General features: G+C 47.5%; 1 protein-coding gene across 1 annotated transcript in view; it reads left to right on the top strand.

The window, feature by feature from the left end:
- Window positions 1–414: 414 nt before the first annotated feature.
- LOC112564321 (matrix metalloproteinase-21-like) overlaps window positions 415–25,694 on the top strand; it is a 32,971-nt gene continuing 7,691 nt past the window's right edge. The window contains 4 exon segments of the mRNA XM_025239043.1: window positions 415–886; window positions 3,624–5,593; window positions 15,221–15,991; window positions 15,993–16,188. Of these exon segments, the coding sequence (XP_025094828.1) occupies window positions 15,224–15,991; window positions 15,993–16,188 (964 nt within the window). The 5' untranslated portion in view covers window positions 415–886; window positions 3,624–5,593; window positions 15,221–15,223.

The raw sequence follows: 25,694 nt of genomic DNA, 5'->3' as shown, positions 1-25,694 counted from the left end.
ACCCAGGTGTCGGAAATGGGTACCTCTAACACCAATCTCTAACACCTCACTCCCCGAACGATATAAAAAAGTTGGGGATTACCTTACCTGTACTTAATCTTCTCTCTCCCAACTCCCACTGCTTAATAAAGTTTGGGCACTCATACTTTTAAAGTTAGTCTGACATTGTGACTCTGGACGTCGCAGTTGGGAAGCTCTACAGGAGCTAGATGTTCTGTATTTCGTGTTCAACTCGGTGTAGACCACCAGAAAAGCTTACTAGAGGTCAAGAAGTGGTTAGGTAGGAAATAGATTTTACTGGAAACATTACCAGAAACTTGATGTGTTATTAATTGGGAATATTTTGTAGGTGTGGAGCAGTCTGCCTACCTGTGCAGCTAGTCTGGACGTGATTTCTACAGGTACTTCTCACCTGAGCATCTCGTTTGGGATGTTGCTCCTACCTGTCGAGGTATCCTCAGAGGGCTAGGGGGCAGCACGAGGAGCTAGCGAGGGTGTTCCGTCGTCGTACACTCCGCCGCAGAGCCGTGCGCCGCGCGCGACGCCGCCACTCGGGGCCCACTCATCGGGAAAATATAGGCCAGGGTTAAGAGGTGAAGGGTCGAAGTTGAGACCAATCCGGTCGTCGTCTTCTCTCAACTGTGTGGCCCTATGTGCCACCATTTGCCGCCTCGACCCCTTCCTACCCTCCCCGACGTTCACACTCGCACACACACACACCGCTCGCGCGCTCGCTCGCCCCCGCCCTCTCCCTTCTACCTCCCTCCCCCCCCCGACAAACACCAACCCCGACTCCCAACTCCCACCACCACCCCCCTTCCACTTTCTTGCGTGCGTACGCAGGTCTGTTCGCCATTCACGTAGCAGCGCCGGGACCCAACGCACGGTAAGTGTCGCGGTCTTTTCCACTCACTGTTTCACGCTGACTCTACCTGCCTCTACCTGACTGCCTGACCCGTGGGAGCCGTGTGACGCCCGATACCTGCATGCATTGTGTTGATGAGGCTTTTACCTTTTACCTGGCCTTCGTGTACTCGCCACGCTACACGTAGAGGTGTGTGCGTGTGTCGTTGCGTACGTCCGCGCGCGTGTGTTTGTGTGTAAAATCGTTTTTCTGTTGTCCCTTATTGTGGGAGAAACAGGTGATTGATGACGATGATGATGATGATGACGATAATTTGCAAAGCATGTGTTAATATTCAGGTGGATGGGTGGGGAGGGGGAAGTACCAGGATTGTTCTTGCGCTTCCGTGTGCTCGTGTCGGAGGTACTACTACTACCTTTACGTTTTGCCGGAGACTGCAGGTGTACAACAGCATGAATACATTCCTGGACTCGTCTTCATGTTCGTGTACGTGTCGGCGACGTATATACGTGTATGTATGTGTGTCGGTCGGTGAGTGCAATATGTATTTGTATATTTTCACGTGCCGACCTCCACTTCCTCGAAATAACTCTGTACTTGTGTCGATCCCACACCTTGGAGGTCAGCGTCCTCCCCTCCTCTCATTTGACAACGACATCAGTCGCTGAGCATCATCAAACTGTAGGCAAACCTGATGTTGTTGCTGCTGCTGCTGGCCTTCCTTAGCTTTGGAAGCGATAACTCGCAGCGGCCCAACTTCCGGACTGTGAAGCCATCGCTAATCGTCCTGTGTGTTTAGGTCCGCCCCTGATCCCACCGGGGTCTTCACCGGCTACAGAGAGGCAGGGCCCTCGTAGAAAACCTCCGACAGCCAGAAGCTGGACTGAAAAGTTTCTTGGGAAACCGATGGTTGTTCTTCAGCGGCAGTTGTGCTTGTACTTTTTTTTTCTTCGTTCTTCATTATATCAAGGATATCAGTAGCGCAATTACCTAGAGGGGCTCATGGTGTACAGGTAGGGGCCAGGGTGTACAGGTAGGGTGCACACTCTCTGGCGGAGCTTGGTCACAGCTGCCGTATCCAAGGGAACACAGGCATGTTCCCCGTCAAGCTGATGTGTCAACAGCGCACATAACTCCGTGTTGTGCCTGTCACCGAACGCTAGGTCTGTACATGTATATCAGGGAATGAGGGGGACACGTACTCCCGTCGATGATAGAGTGTGTGGGGGAGACAGGGGGAAGCGGGAGGGTTAAGTGTGAAATATTTTATTTTTGGAGCTGGAAAAACGTGATAAAACTCCTCGATCGAGTGAGACTTGCTGTTAAATTATGTTAAAACTACTGTTTCAGACATTCGCTTTACAACGATCTTTTCACCTGATTATTTATTTTAATTTGTTTTGATTAGTTTCTGTAGCAGTTTTTTTTTTACACCTGGTAGTCGTGCGATATGTTAAAACTTTCATCCTCGTCTGTAATATTAACTTGTCTCCTCACCTTTCTTGTTACCATCTTTTACCAGAGAGCAAGGGTAGGGAGGTGGATGGAAGTGACCAGCCATACTGTACAGTGTACAGGTGTTTTGCACGTCTCATTATTAAACAATATAAGTAGTCGTGACCTGCAGGTGACAGAGGTCAATGTTCAAGTATCGATCTGAAGGATGAAAGATCTGCCGAGACGAAAGCGAGAGACGAGAGATATTCTTTGAGACGACAGACCTCTCCAGTGTCCTACCTGTGATGAGATGAGGTACACGCGCGCGCTCCACAAACCCTTCAACCGTTAAACCCTCACGTTAGCAAGTTTTGATTTCTATGCGGTTTGGGTGCAGAGGTCGGGGGAGGTATGGTTACAAACTGCTGCAGTGTTACAGGGATTGTTGCAGAGAGAGGTGAGGATTGAGAGCTGTGCTTTTGCAGGATTTCGCTATAGGTTTGGCACGTAAACGAAAGACGTGTCTGCAGCTTGTCACCTGGGTGTAACTCTAACTACACCGAGTGCGCGCGGTCACCCCAGCGGTAGACGAGGGCGAATTCTGTGACCTTAAACCGTAGACATAATGTAGTAAACAGTAGATACATTCTGCACCTACAGAATTAAATTGGTTGTTGTTTATTATTATTTTTGGTTATGCGACTAAGAGTATGATGCCTTTGTAAGTGAGTTTAACATTAAACTGTAATATATGGTGAAGGGGTAGACGACGAATTAAAGTATGATTATTTAGATATATAGAAAGACCATACTGTGATCGACCTGCAGAACATCGTATTAATCCTGTAATATGATATATTCAATTCTAGTTTCAGGATATAGAAACAATCGTTGTGATGATGAAGATCCAGAGCGATGCTGAGTGATAGTATAAATACAAGCGAGGTAGTAACGAATTACAGTGATATGTAATTATCTGATGATGTAGACTGACACTCCATTTACCAAACAGTTTAGTGATTCTGAATGTATCGATAAAAGTAATTAATCTGTGGAGTGTAGGTACCTTAGTAACGTAGCTGTACAGTGATGTGTGGTTATCGGAGGATGTAGTTAACCTGTAGGTTGATGATGATGATGATGCCTGTCGATGCACATGAAGTCTATGTGTAGCAGTTGCGGCCGAGCGAGAGTCGAGGGCTGGCTTGCCACACACTGGCCGTCGTTACTTTGCATGCGGCAGTTTTGTAGACAGGCTGCTATCGAACCCGCCACGGTGCCTGCAATGTCTGTCATTTTCTCCTCTTTGTGCTTGTTTTAGGCAACACCACTGAAGGCTTCGCACAGCCCGCGCGTGCTTCTCGCCGCAGCCTGTCCACTTGAGTGACCGGACGCCCCCTTCCCTTCCTGGCCCCTCCCCGTCTCGTCCCACCACCACTACCACCACCACTACTACCACCCCATCACCCCTCAACCCTCCCATTACGGCTCCAGCCCTCTCTACGTCGCTGCAGGCACCGGATCGGCTATAAAAAGGCACTGCATCGGTGTGTGAGACGTACTGCATTTTGTTCTCACACCGTCGTCTGAAACCGTCGCTACCAGCCAGCGGAGATCATCACTACTACTACTACCACTGTAGCCACTACTCTTGTAAACTCCACTACTCCACTTCGCTGGTCAGACAAACGCTGCTTTAAGACAAGAAGAAAAGAGGGCGACAGCAACACTCGTGTACAAAAGTTGAGCAGCACTTATCCAAGACGAACCTTGGTGGTAGACGTGGATGTACACTCGGTGTGTGTTCGACCCGCAACCGCAGCGCGACGTGGTCGTTGGGAACTTTAACCCCTCTTGGGTCAGGAACGCCACAGTTTGGGGGGCACAGACGGTTGGCGATCATCGCCACGAAGAAGAAAAAAAGTCCCTTCATAGATTGGGTGTCCAGGCTGCTTGCCTGGTCGGAGCAGCGCATCCTCTGTTTGTGTGCACCGTGGTTTCCCACGTGTTGCATCCGCAGCACAGACGCTTATAGCGACAAGTGTGCTCCTGCTTCTGCTGCTGTTGTCATCATCAGTAGCTAACAACCCCAGCAGCTTCCAGTCTAAAATCTCAAAGAAAAACAAAAACCTGTAAAAGCTGCTTTTTTTTTTTGTCCTGGCCCCAAGGTTTCCAGGTTAACGACCCGACAACTGAAAACCGCTGGTTCGGCCAACTTTTGCTGCAAGTTCGTTGCTTCAGTATCTCAATCAGTCCCCATCCCTTTCCCCCATTTTTCTCTCTCTCTACATCCCACCCCTTCCTCGGAGGAAGCGACATTCCAACCTGAAGCCCAGACACTTGCTAGCGACGTCCTTGAAGCCCTCGATAAGAGGGAAACACACGCATGATTGTGCCAACAACCTCCCGAATCTCCTAGTTTGGCATCCGACCAGCTAAGGGACCGCCAGCGAGAGGAGCTTGTTGTACACTCAAGGTAAGCTGTTGCTTCGTGAACGGGACCCAAGCAGGTGCTGAGGTCAAAACGGACAGCGAGCGGAAGAAGGAAGAGAATCGATTTTGTAACGTGACCCACGGCAGAGTTGTCCCTGCTGACCTTTCATCAACACCGAAGATCGCCGTTATCATTGCTCATCGTTCTTGTTATCAACTGACGCCATTCTCAGCTTTTGGCCTGCGTCACTTGTCACCTTCGTCTGCAGGTCGTGTAGCCCCCGAGGGAGACGACACCTATCCCCTCTACCACCACCACTACCACTACACCCACCACGCACACACCGAGGCTAGCCGTGAATCAGTGTTTACATTCGAAGCGCTTGACTTTCTGTGACAGTACCAGTGTTACGATAACCCTTGGTGTGCGTGCGCGTGTGTCTTTTGCCGAGTTGTTGGCACTCCCACACCGTTCTCTCCTCCTCCCTTCCAAACAGAAAAAAAAATCCGTCGTCAGGTGCTACTAAATCTGATTTTGCTGAGCAAAGGGGGAGTAAATCAAAAAGCTGAGTCGAGTTATTGACCTTGTACCGATACACCCCAGTTCTGGCAGCTCACAGCGCCCTCAACAAGGGTTAGTTGACTTGCGAAGTTCACGGGTGGAAAGCGTTGACTGTTCACAATGGTGTGTCTGCGATTGCTGTTGGGGAGGCACCAGGTGTGGAGCCTGCTGCAGGCTGCTACCTTCATCGCCCTGGTGTCCAGCGAACCTTCTACCAGCGGCGGGACCACCTGGACCAGAGCCGTTACCTGAAAACACACAACGACAACGTGGTCAAAGACAAAGATGATGCCAAGGTAAGCTCAGAACTTTTCTTCTTCTTCTTTTACCTTCGTAATCTGTTTTTGTTTTGACTGGACGCTGCTGTCTGTACCCATGGTTCAACTTTTTTCTCATCTTTCATCTCCTCCAATCCATCGATATTTGCCGTCGCTATCTTGTCCTTTATTTTTATTTGTTGCCACAACACTGGAAGCGTTTCAGTGCATTAATTTTAAAAGTTTTTTATTTGTTTTTGGTGGGATCGCCCGAAAAGCAGATAAGGGTACAATCCATGTCTGTGTGTGATGATGGCACTGTTGTTTTCCCGCCTAAAATCAGACCGGTCACAGCGCATTATCAAATCGATATATCAGCAATGTTTTCGCATGAGTTCGATTGATTTCCTAAACATGGCGGTTAAAGCACAAAGCGCTGTTGTTTTTACGCCGGTGTCCTAGCTTTCACCTCCCTTCTTCTTCCCCAACTCTTCCCCTCCTCCCCACTCTCTGACCCCTGCCCATCAAGTTTATGTAATGTTCTGTTTCTCGGGCGCCATTACTTTCTTCCCTTTTCTCCTCCCTCATTCATCTGCATTCGTTGGTGTGCGGTCTGGTTGTCCTGTCTAATCGCAGAGTTAAAGTGTCCGCTCTCTCGAGGGTAACGTCGACGACCCGAGGTGCCAGCAGGTAGTCCTCGTGACTCCAGCCACCAACCACCTGGAGACTTGTCGAGATCCTTGGCGGCCCTAGCAACCCCCTCGCTTATTTTTTTTTTTTTTTTGCGCTTTCGCCCAACCTTTGCCTCGCCTCGGCTTGTCAGATCGTCTGCGCATCGGGAAATATATCGCCTGCGAGAGAGTCCAACCTTGCCCTCGGCCCGTCTGCTTAACCCTACCTCTGACGTTAACCCACGTGCGTGGCTTACAAACCTCTCATGTTCAGATTGTCGAACTAGGAAATCGCCGAAGGCGGACTAATGAGTGGAGATAGCGCGAGGTGAATAATAAGGTAGAGGAAGAAATGAAATATGGGTGAGGGAGGGTTTTATGGAGGAAGCGTACATGCGTTTTATCCACAGCTTACATTTTCGAAATATTACAGAATTCTCCTGATTTACAAAAAACAAAAGTTTATTATTATTTTTTTTAGGGGTTGGGTGGGATACGTAAGCTGTGTTGTAGAACTGTTTACTATGACTTCAGTAGTCGGGAAAAAAAAAAAAAAAACCGGACCCTTGTCTCGAGTGTGTCAGGATTTACCTAAAGTCCGGAAACTTTGCTCTTACTCTCAGGTTGCTCCGAACCTCAGGCCGCTAAAAGCACGTGAAATCCACACTAGCCCCGCAGTCAAGTGCGCGCGCTCCTCGTGCACAGGGGGAAACAGGGAGGGCGCTTAGCCATGGATCGCTTCCTCAGACGGTGATCGGGAGGCTCTCGCGAGCGCGAGGCAGGTTTGGGGACCCGCTTGCACGAGACAGGAATAACAGGGAAAAGGGAAAGAAAGGGGGAGTAGACGGCCGGGGTAAGGGAGGGAGAGAGGGTTTAAAGGGTGTTGGATGGGGGGAAAACAAGCATCAACGATCGGCAAATACAACTGTGCCTCGTGCAAAACACATGTGGCGGTGGTGGGCGGGGATGATGGTGGTGGTGGTGTGGAAAGGTGGAGCGCAGCGCGCCAACGGCAGTGGTGTGATGCCCCAAGGTTGTGGTGTGATACCTGCTGGCGTTGTCGGTGTCGGTCGACTTGTGACAACGGCAGGGTGGTTGGGTTTTATTTTTTCTGCAGTAGTTTGAGATGGATGTGGGTTGAGAGTACTACACGATAACAACGATGGCAATGAAGACAGTGATTCATAGAAATGAGTTTCAAGCGTGTAATCATCTGTCCTTATCTCGGGTGGTGTGTGTGTGAGAGAGAGATTATACACATCTATCTTGGTCTGTAGTCGGTTTCACTTTGTGTTTGTTTATTTGTTGTTATTTTTGTTTTTTGGAGGGGACAAATAATACGTGTCAACGCAAACAAGCACAATAAAACAGGTTTGTCACCAAGTATCAGTTAAAATATCCCATTCCAGGCGTGTTTACATCATTACCCCTCAAAAATAAACATTATATATGCATGCTTGCTGCAATGATCAAAGAAAAAACTAACGAAGGAAAGAAAAAGCTGCAACGGGTCTCACGGTTCTCGTTTTTGATCGTGCGTGTGTACGTGAAGATGGCTTGTGTGCGTGCGCCTGAATATGCGTATTCATTGTTCGCTTTTCTGGACGCGTGTTCAGCAGTGCGTGCGCTCGCTCGGTTCTTACCTTCGTGTCGATACACTGCTCACTGCTTTGAAGTTTCCGCTGGTCATTGTCCTCGCGGATTTGCCTTCAGTGCCAGGACACGCCAACCTCAACATAACCAATTGCTCTACTTTTTTTGTACCTCTTACCCTCGTCTGGGTAGCAGCGTACCCAGACCTTACCCTTGAGCTACACGTCTGTCAGAAAAAAGACAGAGGCCATGAATAAGAATTTAATTTCTTGGTCAGCTGCGCGAGTTCAATATAAAACATGATTCCAGTCGAATGTCGCAGAACGAAGGGAAGGGGAAAGTATAAAATGCCCGGATGGCGTTAAAGTGATATATAGTTGCACCCCATCAGCCAAAATCAAGTACAGCGATATTTTGGAGAGTTGGTTGATTTTCCTGAAGGTTGGAGCGTTTTTAAGTGGGTCTCTGCTTGAGTTTCGTACGTTTGTAATAGGGACATCATTGTCGCCCGCCCCACAGCCAACAGCCGGGTAATCCGAGACTGTGGGAGACATATTGCAGCGCTGTAATGAACGCAGGCCAAGATGAGAAAGTGGCGATAAACAAACGGCACAAAAGAGTTATCCGTGGTAGGTGGCGCTGTCTGTAAATCATGGCTTCCGTCTGAATGGCCAGGTGCTAAACGTGATGGGTGTTTGGTGTGTGGTTCCACCAGTGTCAGGACCCTTGGGCTGTGACGCGTACATCGCGACAGTCGAACCCCAAGTGCCGCAGGTTTACCTGAAGGTTGATAAATCGAGGGTTGGGTGGTGTCTTCCTCCTGAGGGAAAACGATGTAGAGAAACACCAGACAGCAAATAAAACCTCGAAGCCGTGGCTGGTTGCACGTGAGAGCAGTGCTGATGATGACACTTGCAGGAATTGTGTGTGGCGAGTGGGGTCAGCTTGACAAATGATGATGATTGATTTAGCCTCGAGTTTGCAAACATGTATTTGTGCGGTTATCCATTCCCTACCCTCTGCCCACCCTAGAGACACACGATTTGATGCCAACAAACCAATTAGAATATTGCAAAACTGTCCCCGCCACCCCTGATTTCAATTTTAACTCACCGTGTGAACCACTCTCACGACAGTAGAGCAAGACGCGCGCGCTCACGCGAAGGTACACAATAGGTGTCCTCATATTGTATTCTTTTTGATGTTAATATGCTCGGTTGTGCTAATCCTTTCTTAATCCCCGTGTTTGCTGTCCAAGGTATCAGGTTTCATGGCGGCATTAAGGCTGATCTGTGAAACCTAAATCCTTATCAAGCATCAGGCACCAGCGCTTGCATAGTGTCACCTGACGGGGTCGTGCGTTGGGGTCGCAAGGCTTGTGATATATGGGCGCACTTCTGCTCACACTGCCCCCTCCATCACCTCAACTCCAGGTACAAAGGAGGACTTGTCTCGGTTTAGATTCGCAGTTGAAAGACCCCGTAATTATTGTGATCTTTGAGGTGTGTGTGGTCTAGTTTGCCTGGGATCCCGTTGTCGGTGGAACCACACGTTGAAAAAAAACCCTTCTTTTTCCGATGCACTGTTAAGTGTTAATGCAAACAACCTTCTGGTGAAAGTATTGTACTATTGAGTGTGCTTGGCAAAGGGTTGTAGGGCAACAGGAAGAGGGAGTTCTCAGCTTTCGTCTACCAACCCACCCCTCCAAACCCCATCAATTTTTTTTTCTGAGTTTCCAATGGGACGTTGTAGGATTGGATTTTTTTTTTTTTTGGTGGGCGAGGGGGTTACTTGTTTATGAATCGTTGTCAGAGCTAGTTTGGCAAGCAGGGTTTGCGAAGCAGTCAATGGGCAATGACAGTTCTCACGGTCGCATGTGGCGCCGACCTGTGGCGTTTCTTTCAATAACGGCCGAATTCAAAGATGAAAAGTTGTACTTGCGTCCTGTATACCTCTCCTATACAATCTCTTTCTGCCCGTCTGTCTCTCTCTCTCTCGTGAGAAGCTGGCGACTGAAGAGTAAGGGGTTTTCCTGGCGATTGGGGTGGCGGTTGGTGGGGAGTACTGGCTGAGTACAACTCTACTCTTAGCTTATCTCGCTGACTGTGACTCATCCGCACCTCTCATTCACGACCCACCTGTCCCTTTCTGCCACCATATCACTCGTCGTCTCCGCAACACACACACACGGAGAGGACCGCCACACACCCTTTCTCCTTTCCTGTTCACTGTACCCTTGTAACCATAACACACAATAAGAACATTTGATACAGTAACCAGATCTGACGAGTGCCTGTAGGTGACCCTCATGGGGTCAGACGTAGGATCGGGAAGTAGTGGACATGTCGCTACGACCCTGCAAAAGATCGTTTTTTTTTGTTTTTTTTGTTTTTTTTTTTTTGCACCGATGACAGCAAACAGGAGCTAGACTCAAACCTGTGTCATCTCTTTGCAAAGATAGCAACACACACCTTGATCACCCGAACGTTCAGCATTAAAGAACACTAACTGTATTTACACCCTGATATCTCTGCGCCCACCTCGGTTTGCTAACCATGTGTGATTCCGCCAACATTGCTGCATGGTTCAGACAGGTTGGACTTTGATGACCGACAAGGAGAGACAGGTGTGATAAAAAAATAAACTTGTGTTTGTTGAGCTGACACTTCTCGAAACAATATTCATGATGATGATGGCTACTTCTGCAAACTCCTGGAGAAATTCATCATCATCCCCTTTTATTCCCCGTTTGCCCATAATGATAATGAGCATATTACTACCAACCTTACTGGGTTTCGATTCTTATCCATTTTCTGGGACGCGCTAACCCAGTCCACATTTTTTTTTCTTCATTGTGTTTCTTACGAAAGCTAGTCCTCCGAGAGTTAGCATGGTACAGCAAACCACCGAGGCTAAGGTGGCAAGGTGCTTAGATAATGACCGTGAAGAGCGCCTCGGATGTTTTGTCCTCGTCCGTGCCCATTACACTGGCACGCTCAATTACCCCGGGTACAAGGCTGTGTCTAAACAACCATCGTCCGGACAGAAGTGCCGATACACGGACGCCTCGGATGATCGTGAGTCTTGGAGACTCGCATTTAAGACAAACAATTAATTTGGTGCTTTAGCTGTTGCACAGCAATTCCTCTTCCAGAGACAGACAAGTACCAATAGTTCAGTCTTGATCATGTTCTCCGTCGAAGAAGAGCAAAATCTCACTGAGTTGGGAGATGTAACATCGGGAAGTATAACGCACGTGCCACTAGACTGGAGGCTGCTGCTGGGCAACAGACCCTCATCTCCTTCCTTCAGATGTTTTTGACATTGAAGACACCTTGCACGGTCCATGAACCCGAACGCAGATAGCAATGAGCGATGTACCCGGGTATTGTCGTCGACATCCCGGGTACCTTTTTTCTTGAGAGGTGACTGCGGTTGCTATGGTTCCATCATCGGCCCCATTCATCTCCATTGTCATCACCATCGCTTGCTTTAGATATGGGGGATCAAGGGTTGTTAATTTATTACCTTGTTCGATGCGGTTGGTTGGTTGCTTTAGCGGGAAAGGATTTTCACATAGAGGTGATTTCGTACCCTGAGGGAAAAAAACCCCACGAAGATCAGGTACATACAGAAAATGTCTCTAGATGAGATCTGAACCCATGGCACTTCACTGCAGTGGTGACAAGCGAGTGTTTAAGGGTAACCATTACTCCTCCGAACTCGCCCTAGTTCGGTGTGCGTGGGTGAGGTGTATCTTTATCCGTGTTTGATTGTGTGGATGCCTTTCTGTGTGTGTATGATTATTTTTATACATATTTTATTCACTCGCTCCGTGTGGTGGAAAAGAGCGAGAGAAACAGACCTCTTCCAAACTTTGTCATCTTTCATGTAGTTTAAAGACTTGTCAGTCTTCATCTTTATTTATTGCTGTCATCGTGTTTTTGCGGGATCCTTAAACGGACCTGACAGCTTCCTACAATTAAATTCTGACAACGACGTGACCCCGGCCACCATAAAACTAGCCCTGCACTTGGTTTTGAATGAAACTGAAAGCAGATCGGGGAGGTTTCGAGGCATGCTGGGAGGAGCGGGGTAGCAAAGATGACACAGTGAACCCTCCTGAATCACACAGGTGTTTAGCCGGCCGCTTGAAGCGTGCTAAATATAGCGTTAATTTGTACAATGAGTTTATACAGCCTAACCCATGTGACCCTCTTGACCTTTTTCTCTTCAACCGACAGGTTGCTATATTTGGGCTTTTAGAAACAAATCCTTGAGGGCTTAAAATACATTTTATCACCTGGCAGTGGACATGCTTGTGTGTGTGTGTGAAAAGGTACGTACGTGCATCGAATGACATCCATCGAACGGGCAAGCGACTGATGTTTATGACCCTCGATGATGCTTGTGACCAATAAAACCCTCGGCTGATGGCTCTGCGCCTTGCTCTGGCCGACACCAAGACATCGTTACGGTGCGCGCGACATAGCGTCTTACCACGCACGACCTGCCATCGCTGTCCCACTGCCTGCAACCCTCTGATGAAACACTTCCAGGACAGTTCACGGGGAACAGAGCTAGGGCAGTTCATTGGGATCAAAGCTAGGGCTTTGATTCATTGCAGAGTTTGGGTGGTTTCTCGGGAATAGCCAGGGGTCGTGTTCACGAAACGAGGAAGTCGTTGTCATCTGGACAAATCAAGGACAAGCGTCTTGTCTCCTTAGCAGACTCTCATTCGTATTCGTATTCGTATCCTCGGATGTTGTTTTACTTTTTTGTCAGCGTAGTTGTGGTAAAGATTCCCTGATGTAGATTAATGGAGTAAAGAAAACAATTCTTTAAATTCTCAGAGAGCATAGCATGGTATTATTAATTTTTTAATTATGTCTAGCTTATATGCAGTCCGATTTCTTAATTGTTTTCAATTTCATTTTATGTGGTGCACTGGATACATTTCAAGTTTCAGTTATATCAAACATCGTTTTCGGCTCGAAGCTGTCAGACCCTAACCCTGCATTTTTGTGTGCCTCTCCACATCCTGACCCTTAAGCGGTTTCAAATAGCGGATTCCAGAATCGGACGACTTCTGTGATAATGTGGCGTCTCTTGTTGCAGGTGTCTGGTTCCTGTCTGACCTGATTGGCTAGATACACGGACAGTAAATGGCGCGCTCAAACCTCCTTGCTTGCTGTGTCAATACTTATCAGGGGGGAGGGAAATATTTACCTGGGGCTGCCACTCCCGGCAACGCGTGGTCGCTGAGAAATAAGGCAAGACTTCTGTCATTCATGAATTAGTGTGACGCCCCGGCCACTTGTCCGTGGCAAGACCAGAGCGGCATGGCCAGTTGCTGCTGTTTGCATTTCGACCCGGGGTGATAAGTTTGCCGACATCCAGCGCCCACGTCTTGGCAACTTCGTTGACATTATGTAGGGGGCGGAGGGGAAGGACAAACCCCCATTGGATAGTAAGTGTGCGGAAGAGGAGCACAGTAAGGAAAAGAACGAGTGAACGAATGGGAGAAGACAGATAAGCGGCAGTCGAAACTTTATCTGCTTTGATTTAGAAACAAATCTCAGACAACGGAAGTGACCTATACGTGACCTGCGTCTATCCCCCACCCCAACCCTAAAAAAAAAAAAAATTAGGGTAAACGATTACAAATAAAAAGAACTTTCGTTTCGCATATCAGTTTCCGCGTACATTGCCGCAATCCTCAATGAGATCGGTGCAGTGCGGGGGCGAGTGTGACGAAGGAACAGAAGTGGAGCTCTTGAGGCGACGTCTACGACGTACCAGCGGAAGTAATGCAAGGGTTACGGTACCTTGCTCGCTCGCGCTTGAAGAGAGAGGAAGTCGTGCTCCACTGAGGTCATGAATATATTTTTACACGACTCGCGCCGACGGATATCGTACCACCTCGTGAGTCAGCAGCTGCAGCAGCTGGGAGAAGAATAACCGTCGGCTTCTGCGACATTGTTTCCGTTTGCTCTGTGCCTTTTGGGAGGGTAGTTGATGGTGGTGGTGTTGGTTGTGGTGGTAGGAGGAGGAGGAGGAACCTTGTCTTGAGGATTGCAGATAATTTTAGCTCGGCTTCAGTGTTGACAGGTCTTACTCCCTAGAATCTTCGTAATTACCTTGCATGCATTTCTTTATTGTGTCTGTCAACTTGCAATTTTTCTGGAAGTGGATGTAAAAAACAAAAAAAAACACCAAAAAAACAAACAAACAAAAACACACACACCTAAAAATTTTGTTCTTTGATGTTAAAGGGCATCATTTTAGTGTCAAATAGGATAACGTGTAGAGCTCGTTATAGAGAAATAAAAAATGAAATAATTAGGAAACTACTATGAGTGGGATGGTTGGCGGGGACCGAAGGGGTCGTCATAGCTGTGAAAAATATTGCCGCCCTTTCACCTCTTCCCCCGCCTCCCAGCCCATGTGTTGTCCTGGTTATCAGAACCAGCAAACATCCTTTGTACCGTGCCAGGCAGCGGGAAGAACAATAAGAACTCACAGGCTACAAGAATGGGTCCGGGCGGACGGTCATTATCGTACAACCGAGTAGCAAGGTGTTGCCCCCTTGGCGACAAGACTGCATACCTTTGTCCAGGGGTTTGCGCCGTGTAACCCGCGCGGCACAAGGTGCAACCTGTACCTGGTAATGGAGGCTGACAGGAGGGGATGTGTGTCTGGTGGCCGTGTGAGTTACCACCTGTCCCCGACACGGTTAACGAGTGTGTCTTTCCAGGTTTCCACGTTTGCTAACGAGGGCCACTTATCGCTCAGGGTGGCAAAAGCGGGTCCTCCTTCTGTCTCTTCCTCTTCTGCTTCTGTGGCTTGTCATCAAAACGCTTTCAAGAGCCGTCAGGCTGTCGCCGTAGACAGTGCCCGCTCGTCTGCCGGTTTTTTCCCTGGATTATTACAGGCTGGTGCTGCAGCACCTCACTGTTATTGCATCCTGACCCCGTGCAGATACCTGTTCTTTTTCTTCTAATTATAGCATGTTGCTTCCCGGCCTTTCTTTGTCAGAACAGCTTGGATTGTTCTTTGCCCCAGGTTGCTACCCCCTGTCTCGCTTTATATGTGCTGAAGCTGTACATTACAGTACTTACAGTATATATTCATTTTTGCTCTCGCACACTTAGCGCATTCCCCAAAGAGTATATATTTTGTGTTTTTGTGTGTGACAATCACCCGACGATTTGTGACGTGGGAATTACGACTCCAAACAATTACATCCCGACCCACCCACTTCCAAAAATAAATCACCTCAAGGAAATTGTAACATGCGGTATTTTTGTCTTGCCCTGAACTGAAAAAAAAAAATTCTCGTTTGTCTCCAATTTCGGATTTGTTATTTTTAAACTTAAAAGTGTATTTTGAATGTTTGCAGTTCATGCTGTCCAAGTATGGCTACCTCCGCTGCCAAATTCCAAGACGGAAACGCGAGACGATTCGGCATTTCCGAGGCGATAGGGGACACAACTCTGGTGTGCCCGCCAACCCAGATGGCAAATACAATCCCTGGGCAGTTGGCTTTGAGCTCTCTGAAGAGGGAGGTTCCGATGTGTGTGATGAAGTGGAGGTTCAGAAAGCCATCAAGGAATATCAGCGCACCTACAACCTGGCCCCAACGGGCGTCCTGGACGAGGAGACGAAAATGCTGATGAGTACCTCCCGGTGCGGAAACAAGGACACTGAAAAGGCCGCCATGGACAAGAGAAAGGAGAACGCAACGATGACCACAGTCACTACCACCACCTCGACTCCTCCAACCTCTTCCTCCTCCCCTACCCCTTCGGCCAACGTCCATCTCAGCTCTGGGGCAGGTAGAAGTGGTCCTTACAAGACCTTGGTGCCCGACGACTCCAACAAGTCCGGCAACGGTGCGGCCCAGAGACTCTGGAAGCGTTCGGCCAATCGCGTACGCCGGGACGACTCCAGCGCCCTGCTGCGGCTTCTGAAGGGCGCCGTTTCCGCGAAAGACATCCGGGCATCGCGGCATCATCGGCACATCGAGGACTACATCCGGCGGCTCAAGAGGGACGACCCAGCCTTGCTGCGGCCGTGGACGGAGGAGGACCACGAGCGGGCCAAGCGGTCCATACAGGTGTGGGCCGTTGGTGACGCCCAGGAGTCGGACGCACGAAGAGGCGGCGGCAGCCAATGAGATGTTCAACAAGGAGGTCATTCGTTGGCGACTCCTGACCACAGGCTACTCCACGCGTATCCCACCGGAGGACCAGCGGGCAACGATTGACCTGGCTTTCCGCATGTGGAGCGAGGTCATTCCGCTGCGGTTCATCGAGGACACTACATCGGACATCAACAGCGTGGACATTGAGGTCGCCTTCGGAAGAGGTGCGTGTATGAATGTATGATGTATGTGCATGTGAGAGAGACCTTTATTTTCACTCAGCTTGTTTGTGTGTGGTGGCCTGTGACAGTTCATCTGTCTCCATGCCTATCCTGATGACACAATCACCGAGACTTTGAGTCCATCATAAGGTTTCCTCGTTTTTCTCGATGTCCATCTGTCTGTCTCTTTCTTTCCTCGTCTGCTTCCTGTTTTTCTTCTGCTAGTGACACCCCCACTTAGTGACATCTCAAAACCCTTGACAGTTCCCGCCATACTTTTTTTTATTATGTCCTTGTTACTTAGCACGGTTACTTTTTTTAATCTGTGTATTCAAGGATCTTGTTTCGGAAGCCATTTCTCACATTTACAATTGCTGACGAGTCACACTAAAATTATTTTTTAAAGGGATGGGGATGCGTAAACCATTAAAACATCACAAGACTTGGGATTTATATAGTTTTTTTTAAACCTACAAAACATTGTTGGTAATTAAGATATTCTCAGTGCAAAGGTTACGCCAATCTGTGATTTTGGGCCGAAGAACTTTTGGCCTTGAGAGTTTATTTTAAACGGCTCCAGACCTGATGTGGAGGAAAAAAACACTTTGCCCCTGAGTGTTTTTCGCAGTCCTCCACTAGTGTCCTCAAGACACATGTCAGGGGAACGTTTGTCTCTTAAGTATGAATGACACGCGTGACTTCTCTTCAAGGAAGGAGTATAGACAAAGTAAACATGCAAGGTAGACAGATGGCTTTTGTCTTGGCGATGATAAGTCCAAGGTCTTCATTTTTTCTATTAATATCCACTTTATTACTCCCCCGTCAGGGCCAACGGAAATAGAACTGTTTATCATAGTTTTTTTTTTTTTTGCTGTTGTTGATGTAAGTAGCTTTTGTAGCTTTTAAAATAACTTTTATTTCTTTTGTTTGTGGTCCGTTACAGTAAAAGTTCTTAATTCAATTTATAAAGAGGAACGGGACAGGCTAAGTTTTGTGAAATAACTCGGTGGCTGTAAACTCCAATGTAGATAGCACGACTCCTGTTTTTGGAGGTTTGATTAATTAGTAGTCACTCCCAGAGAGAGAATTATCAACTCAGGTGTGTAGAGATTACGATGAATGTAAATCCGAGCGGCAGGCGGAAACTCAAATCAGTTATAGTCAGTCTCCACTTCTGATAAAAAAAAGGGAGCATCACGAAAGAAACTTTTTATTTATTAAAAAAAGACGGGGGTGTTTACCTGTTTTTTTATTTAATTTTTGTGGTTTTTTTTTTTGTTGTTGTTGGTTTTTTTTCCTACACCACTCAGACGACTGAAAAAGGCGCAGGAGTGTTTCTTATTTGTGTCAAGGGTTTTGTTATTTATCACGCGGTGCCACACAATTTCCGCGGCTGAACCGGAAGTCGTCATTGCCCATGCGCATTTTTTGCCGTCTAGCGGCCATGGGCTGACATTGCCGGAGTTCATCTTGAAAGAATGACTCGATGTATGTGATAAGAAGGGATTCAAATAGAAATGTAACTACAAGTGTGGATATGCGCGAGACGGCAGCTGAGCTTTAAATAGTTGCTGCAGCCACCATGATGATGCAACACTCAGTCTTTCTCACAATATTTTCTTTCTTGCTCTTATCTCCCCTTACGCGCATGCGTGAATAAAGATGAGGAATGAATTTGGGGGAGGGAGTTGAGATTCGGTCCGCATAGTTTCAGTTTGTAGTAGACGTGTAAATTGAAAACATTATCTTGTTTATCTTTCGGAAGATAAGGAGGAGGGACAGGAGTTTGTCTGTCTTCTCGTCTACATCGTTTGGTTCTGTTTCTTACCTGACATCATCGTCAGTACGATCGTCCTTAATATTACCACCGATTCTCACATTTAGTCATCCGTTCGTAACGGCAAATTTTCAATGATGAAGTTGGCTGCAAGGTTCAAAACAAAGTCAAATTTTTTTCCCTTCAAAGTGTAGAGAGTTGTAACAATTTTCCATTGTCTGTATTTATTTTGCCATCAACGATTCAAGCTAGGGTGGGCAGGTTATCTGAGGTGTATCCCTCGAATTGGGCTCGTCCTTTTATCTTGTCATTGCTAGCCGTTCCTCTGTCATTCCCTCCCGTTTTGTACACCTGCTGAAACTGTAAGCGATTACCTGTAAGCAGTGATTGCAGTTAAGGATGGGTGAAAGCCGAGTGAAGAGGTGTGGGCGACAGAGATGAAGGGAGGGAAAGGGAGGTTAAAGCAATAAAAAAAAAAAGCGTGTCGGTAGGACAGCTTGACATCTTTTAAAGGAGGATAATCTTGCCGTCCTGTTTCCCCCCTGCAATCAGAAGTCAATTCCGTAAGGGTGAAAGGTGATTTTTATTTTTCGCTTGGATAGAGCTAATTGACGGGGCGCGTCGAGGGAGATGGCTGCCTGTGGATGTAGACGAACACCAAGTGTTGAAAGGATGGCGACCTACAGGTGTAGGGTACAACGAGTGGTTGGTTGGTTGATTTTCCGAGAGCTGTGCTTCTGTAGAAAAGGGCGTCCCCCACTGAATCTCACCCATCGGTTGATTACAGATGCTCCTCAAAGATGTAAGAACTTTACAGACTCACCTCATGTCTCAGTTATGATATATTATCAGGTATAAACGATAGCTCGAGCTTACTGGTGGGAGGAAGTGGCCGCGAGTCTTGAGTTTGCTTCAACTTACAGTCCTTTCGTGAACGAAACTCATTGATGCAAGCAGCCAACTGACCAAGAAGGCGAGAAGAGGGGTTGGGGTAGTTAATCCACCCTGTAAAGGGAAGGGTTGTAAAAGTAATAGAAAGCTTTTCCGTCTAGTTCACAATATGCCGGAAGTGTAGCTTGACTTCTGAGAGGAGGGAGCGCGGAATGGGTAAAGGTATTAATCGAGCGCACTAAAGCCGCTGGGGTGGGGTGGGGAGGAGAAGGGTACCATCCCCCCAGCAGCACAAAAGGAAGATTCACCCGATCAAGAAAGACGAACGCGTCCTGTGGAGTGAAAGGAGGGCCCTTCCTTACGGTGGCCTTGCCTTGAAAGTAATCTGTCGGTGTAGGCTGTCCTGCGGGGTGCAGGACGGAGGGTCTGGGTGGCCGCGCTGGAGTCTCGTATCGTGTTGCCTCCCCTGATGTATGAGAGCTCTGTGTGGTCCTCACCCTGCCTACGCTAACTACAGTAGCTGAGGTACAGGGCTGTCTGTGTGTGCGTGTGTCTGTGTGTGGCTGTGTGTGCGTGTGTCTGTTGTAACCTCGATGACTGTGTAAGATTGGTTGGTTTATTTAGTAGCGAAAAACTTCCACCTTCAAGTGATTTCGCACTACATTAGGGAGGAGGAGGAGGAGGAGGAGGAAGGAAGGAACCAGGAGACAGGTGTGACAGTCAGAGAATGTCCCAAGACGAGATCTGAACCCGGAGTTTTTCACTGATAACAAACAACAGTTTTAACCACTACACTCCCTTCGCCCTTTGTCCCTCGATAAACACCATCACGTCCCTTGGGAACTTGTTACATCAGCGGTCACTTCTTACAGACGCGCGATCGTATCAATAATCAGCGCGATTATTTAAGCTGGAATGGGTTCAACATTATTTCTATTTTCAAGTTTGAATCAACTCTATTACTTTTCTATTTTTTTTAAATTTTTTTTTAAGTTCAATGTTAAGCCACACTAGTGGATATTTTTAATTTCGACCCTCGTCCAAGGTTTAGTCGTAATCCAAGCCTGACGACTTGGTGCAGGTCGGTCGTACAACCAAAGAGCAATCTGTCGACAACCTGACTGCTAAAGGTGATTCTCAAGAGGGGCGGTAGCGATCTTTTTTTCGGTGTGGTTTGATAGTGATAATATGTGTTTGTATGTGTGCCCGTAACAAGCAAGGCACACGAGGTAAACAACGAGCCTTGTGTGGGCGCTCACACGGGTGGAAGGAGGGAGAGCAACGGGGCAGCGATTATGACAAGCAACTGTCGCAACTAGCCTCCCCTACTCCCCCCTCACTCACACAGAGACACACACACCTTTCCCACTCCTCCCGTCGCCTGCTTTGTCGGCATGGCCTTTGATATGAGCCGCACGGGTCCAAAGAACCTTTGACAGAACAACGGACAGGCTCAGCTGAGTAGGCCGTTTTCTTTTAGCCCCCACCCCCTTCACACTCACACACACACACAGATACTCCCCTTAGCCTCAATCACAACCACTCCGCCCACCTTGCAAGCCAACTACCATTGTACCCTCCGCACCCACCCTTCGCGCCGGCGTCCCCCTGGGAAGCGGAGGGTGTAGTGAAACTGCTAGTGAATGACATGCGACTATAGTTTTGTATAAATATCGGTGAATGACTTTTTTGTGCGTAAACACTGTTGCCCCCCTTCCCCTTTCCTTCCCCTCCCTCCATCCTTTACAATGGCTCAGCGGTTCGCTGCATGTTTCGCTTCACTGTTTGTGTGTTCTCGTCTCCGTTCACGTAGCCTCGTTCTGAATGAACGCTGTCACGGTACGCCGCAGGAGAGAAACAGCTTTCGATGTCGAGCTTTGTCGCTGCTGCATGCAGGATCTTCTTGCCCGCTTCTGCCAGGGATTTGGCTGCTGCTGCAGCGCTGGGATATTTTTCATGAGCCAGCCATTACGCGATAATTTGCGTAATCCTTGCCTTGGTCCACCCACCCCATCCCCGACACACACCACCACAGCCACCACCACAACCACCACCATACCCGTTCCCAACTCCCACCCTATCTCGTCTGGAGAACATTTACGATGAAAGTCGTGAGTTGCACACTTTAATCTGCCCCCAACATTTTTTTTTTGGTTGGGGGGTTCCTCTTTCCTGTTCCCCCCACGCCTATTCCAAGTCTTATTTGATACTTTATTCCTTCCTCTCTTCCACAATGACTTGGCGACTGTTGGGGTGTCTGTCTGTACGCAGAAATAACACACTAAGATGCTCAGACATCAACATATATAAAACATGCAGGAGTGTGGGAGAGGAGGGGAGAGAAGAGTAGCAGTTTCAGTTTAGGTGACAGACTACTTTTTTGGTGTTATCAAACTAAAATAGGCCACGTAACCGGGTTTAGGGTGACTCAGACCTATCCTACCCGTTTTTCTCACTACAGAGCATAAACGTTTTATGCAAGGACTTCCATTCACCGCACTCCCCTCCCCACACCAACCCCACCCCTCCGTCCCAAGGGTAAAGAAAGTTTACACGGAGGCCGACACTTTATACACTCGGTTATCGCCAGACCTTAGTCACCCAGGTCTTTTCCGCGAGGTTTTAGTGTGTAATTGTACGATTTACGACAAATTGAAGAGAGGACGTTCTTTCTTATGATTACCTCAGATCATCATGGCCTCTTGCAAGGTGTAAAACTTCCCCCCCCATCTTTTTCTTGAAGTGGCAACAACATTTAGTTGAGATGGAATTCACAAAAACAATGTATGGTTCGTCAACACCTTTTCTTGTGCTCGTTGGACACGTTGTCGTCTATGATACGAAAACCTGGCATGGACGATATCATTTGAAGGACCCGAGGGAAAAATCCTGAATGTGTAGCAGTCGGTTGAATATTCAACATTACGCGCCATTGTTACTAGTGGCGGCTATCGGTGAGGTCAGCTGGGGTCACTGTCAACTCAAACTGCCCCAGACACTTGCAACCCGTGGGAAAATTCTGGTATAAAAGAAATGTAAACAAATAAGATCTTTGGCAGGGACCCAGTAGTGTAGGGGTTAAACCTCTCGCTTGTCACCACTGCAATGAGAGGCTTGGGGTTCAGATCTCCTATCGGGACACTGTATGTATGTGACACCTGTACGCAAGGCTTGCCGTCGGGGATTTTTTCCGGGTACTCCTCGGTTCCCTCCTCCTCCCTCACCCCTCATAGTGCGAAATGACCTGAAGGTGGTAGCACGTTCCTACTAAATAAATCAATCTTGATAAACCGATCAAGATCTTTGGCTAAAAGATGTAATTGATGACTAGGGGCAAGGTAGAGGTCTATGAAAACAGTAAATAGAAGTTTTTTTAAGAAGATATTTCTGCTTATCGATTTTATTATCAAGGTGATTGCCGGTGTCCGTCCTGCAAGAGATGTGAAGCATGTTTTATTTAGCAGGAACGCACGCCTCGACAAGAAACTTTAGACGAGGTTTATCACTGATAAGTAGGAAGAGACTTGAATTTGTGTCCGCGGTGATAGTTGTGACAAGAGGAACTGTGGAATGTACAAATTATGCAAAGAATAGTAGACATGTCAAGCATTCTCAAAATCCAAAAACAATCTTTTGTTGGTAAACAATTAACATCGTTTTCAAATTCTGGGGGGACTAAAACGGTGAAGTTTACTTCCGGTATACAATAATAATAACAACAGAAAAATATTGTGGGAGAAGTGGGTGGGCGCTCGTGTTTCGATTCCTCCACTCTGCTTCGTCAAAAGCAGATTTGAGGTTCAATGCAATTAATTTGTGGGATGTCTTCTTCACCATTTTATCTCTTTCTCTCTCTGTTCTCTCTTCCACCCCATCTGTTTTCAGTGTGTGGCATGGTTTGGAGCTTGGTGATGGTGGTGGTCTCCATGTAGGTGGGATATTCGTTCGCGCACGCACACGTGTTAACGCTACCGATTTCATGCCCCTGCTGAAAACGGCGGTAAATCTCCTCTCTGTCACTGGGGTTATCAACAGAGTTTTGCTGTCCCGTGACGCACAGAGGGTGGGAAGCTTAAAGACCCGGAGGCTTCTGCGAGGGAATAAATTTACTGCCGGCGAGGAGAAGGGGCGAAGGAGGGATGATGTGGAGGTGGAGGAGGAGGAGGTAGGTGGGGGGAAGCTGGTTGGTGGGCCGTGAACTCTCGAAAACCGTATGGAAATTTCTACGCTGCCACGCAATTCATCATAAAGTTTCACAGGTGGGTGGTAAGGGTGAAGTACTTTCATTTTCTCTGCCCGCACCCTCACCGACGAGACTTGACGAGATAAGCTGCGAAGAGGCATCATGGCGGAGTCTGGATGGTGGGTGATTTGAGGGAGGAGAAAGGTGGCTTGACTGCGCCGTGAAAGAAAAATACCAAACTGCTTGTTTTGTAATTGTCGGCGGGTTTTGTTACTGGGACCAATCGCCATGTTGGTTTAAGGTTTTAAGGTTATTTGCAGTAGTGCCGAGTACGTCTCACTGCTTGATCGAGGGGGAGGGGATGTTACGGGTGGGACTTTTTCTGTTTAGGTTCTAAAGCCAAAGACTTGAATTTTCTACCCTAACCTAAATATTTCTTTTGCTAGTCTAGTTTGTCCTATATCCACTCCGGAGCCTCCACTGTCACCTCTGATTTCACCCATTGTCTCCCCCACTTGACCATGATGCTGGAGACGCGTTGTGCAGACGACACCACCCGAGGGGCATGCTCAGTGAAATAGATAGGGCCTCCTTTTTTACGGAGCATATCTGGGTCTGCTTCCCCCTTTCCCCCCGACCACCACTTGTCAGCTGATAAATGGGAGTATTCAATCATTCATTATGTACAAAAGGGGGTTGCCGCCATAAAGATGTACCTTCTACATTAATCTGAGGAGCTCATTGTGTTATTTTATGATGGCAAAGTGTCGCGTGAAGGCTACATGCACGAATGCCTCAAAATTATACTAATCAGTTATTTTTTAAATTTTTTTAGTCATGTTTTTGACCCACACAAATAAATTAAAGAGCAAAGTGAAAAACAGGTGAAGTGGGGTGGAGCCTTAGTGACGACCGCTGACCACATTGTCAGAAAAATGTGTGAACCAGCATATCAACTTCACTAAGGACCACCCGGGGTGAGATGGTTGGAGTACAAGTTATCACATTAGTTGGCTAGTCGACGTGTAGCTATCTACTAAACTGTTTCACTCTAAACGATCGGTGTAGCCGTCTGCTTGCTAGTGCCCCCCCCCCCCTTTTAGTGTGTTGTCACGTGATCACTAATAGTTTTGTTTACATTCCGACTTCAATGTGTGGTCAAAATGACAGTTTTTGGCTGTTGTCGGGTATGTTGCCTCTTGCTAGTTCTGATGGTCTTTTCCTTTTGCGAACTTTATTTTATTTATTTGTTTTTTGTTGACAACTAAAAAGTGGCAGTGCATACACCTGAATTTTATGCAAATATTGTTTGAGTTAAGAAGAGGAGGATTAAAAACTGTAACACTTGTGCTTCTAGTTTCTTTATTGGTTATTCACTTGTCCAATGAGAACTTCACTCTTTTTTGTCACTGATATTCAAGCCGTTGGACGAGAAAAACAATTCTTTAATAAGTATTGTATTGAACTTTCTAATTTCCAAAACCAGAGTTCCCTCCAGATCTTGTTGGTACACCCCTCCCATACACACTTCGTGCAGGTTTTAGCACTGTTGATAGTTTAATTCCCTGTAATCTGCCGAACTGTATGGTGCGGACTTTATTCCAAACTTCTCATCCTAACATTAATGTCCTCCTGTGCGTACTCAGGCAAATTACATGTCCCAGACCAGCCACACAAAGCCCAGTGCATTGCCAAACCATCGAGACTGTATTTCTTTTCTTGGAGGAACAAATGAGTCATCATAATGGAAGCTAAATGACCGCTTTCGTCTGGCCTCATATTCAACTTGTGTACTTGAGGCGGGTCGTGCGCCTTTGTCTGCGGACTTCGTGCTGCCGGGGAAAGGCCAGGATATGTTGTGGGTACTATTGCAAGGCCGACAGGATTAAACCCTGTTTGTGTATAATACATGGCCAGTCTCCCGTTTACGTCTGCTTGAAGGGGTAGACTGCTGGGCGAGTGAAGAGGTGGGACCAGCCGGGTGGAGGTGGCCCAGGTTATTGACGGTGGATGGGGAAGTCTTTTTTTGGGGGGAGGAGGAGGTGAGCAGACAACCTGAACAGGGAACAAAGACACCTGTGTGTGTCTCTCTCTCTTTCTTTTCTCTCTCTCTCGCCTTTTTTTTTTTTTCTTTCGTTCCCCGTCACTCTGTGCTTGTGTTTGACAGTTTATATTAAGTTCTTTGAAGTGGGTCACCAGGGCAAACTTACGACGGTCGTTAAGGCTGGTGAAAGCATGGGGACTTGTTGCTGTAAGCTTAAAGGGGTTAGACTGGGCTGTAATACAAACACAACGACTGCTTGTCGGATCTTGCACGCTAAAAGCTTCAGGGAAATTGTGAAGAGGACACCGGGCAGTAGAACAGGAACAGTTGGGTGGGGGAGAGTGTCGTGGGACAGTCGATGGGTGAACGAGAGAGAGACAAATATGACAGTTGGTTTTATTGTTTACCTACCCCTGTTAGGTTAGCCAGTATCACACCGCTATCCCCAACTTTCACTAATGATCTTTCGTTTGTATTTTTATTTTTTAAAGAAAAAAGTTTATTACGTATCTGCGGAAGTAAGATGGCCGTTATCAATTTTGATACGGTTTCCTCGCTCTTTTTATTGACGCCATTGAGTTTCCTCTTGAAGAATCTGCATGACATCCTCAGAA

Source organism: Pomacea canaliculata, linkage group LG5 (genome assembly GCF_003073045.1).
Source record: "Pomacea canaliculata isolate SZHN2017 linkage group LG5, ASM307304v1, whole genome shotgun sequence".
In the NCBI taxonomy this organism is placed as follows: domain Eukaryota; kingdom Metazoa; phylum Mollusca; class Gastropoda; order Architaenioglossa; family Ampullariidae; genus Pomacea; species Pomacea canaliculata.
The sequence above is the reverse complement of the archived record's forward strand: the minus strand, read 5'-3'. Positions and strand labels throughout refer to the sequence as shown.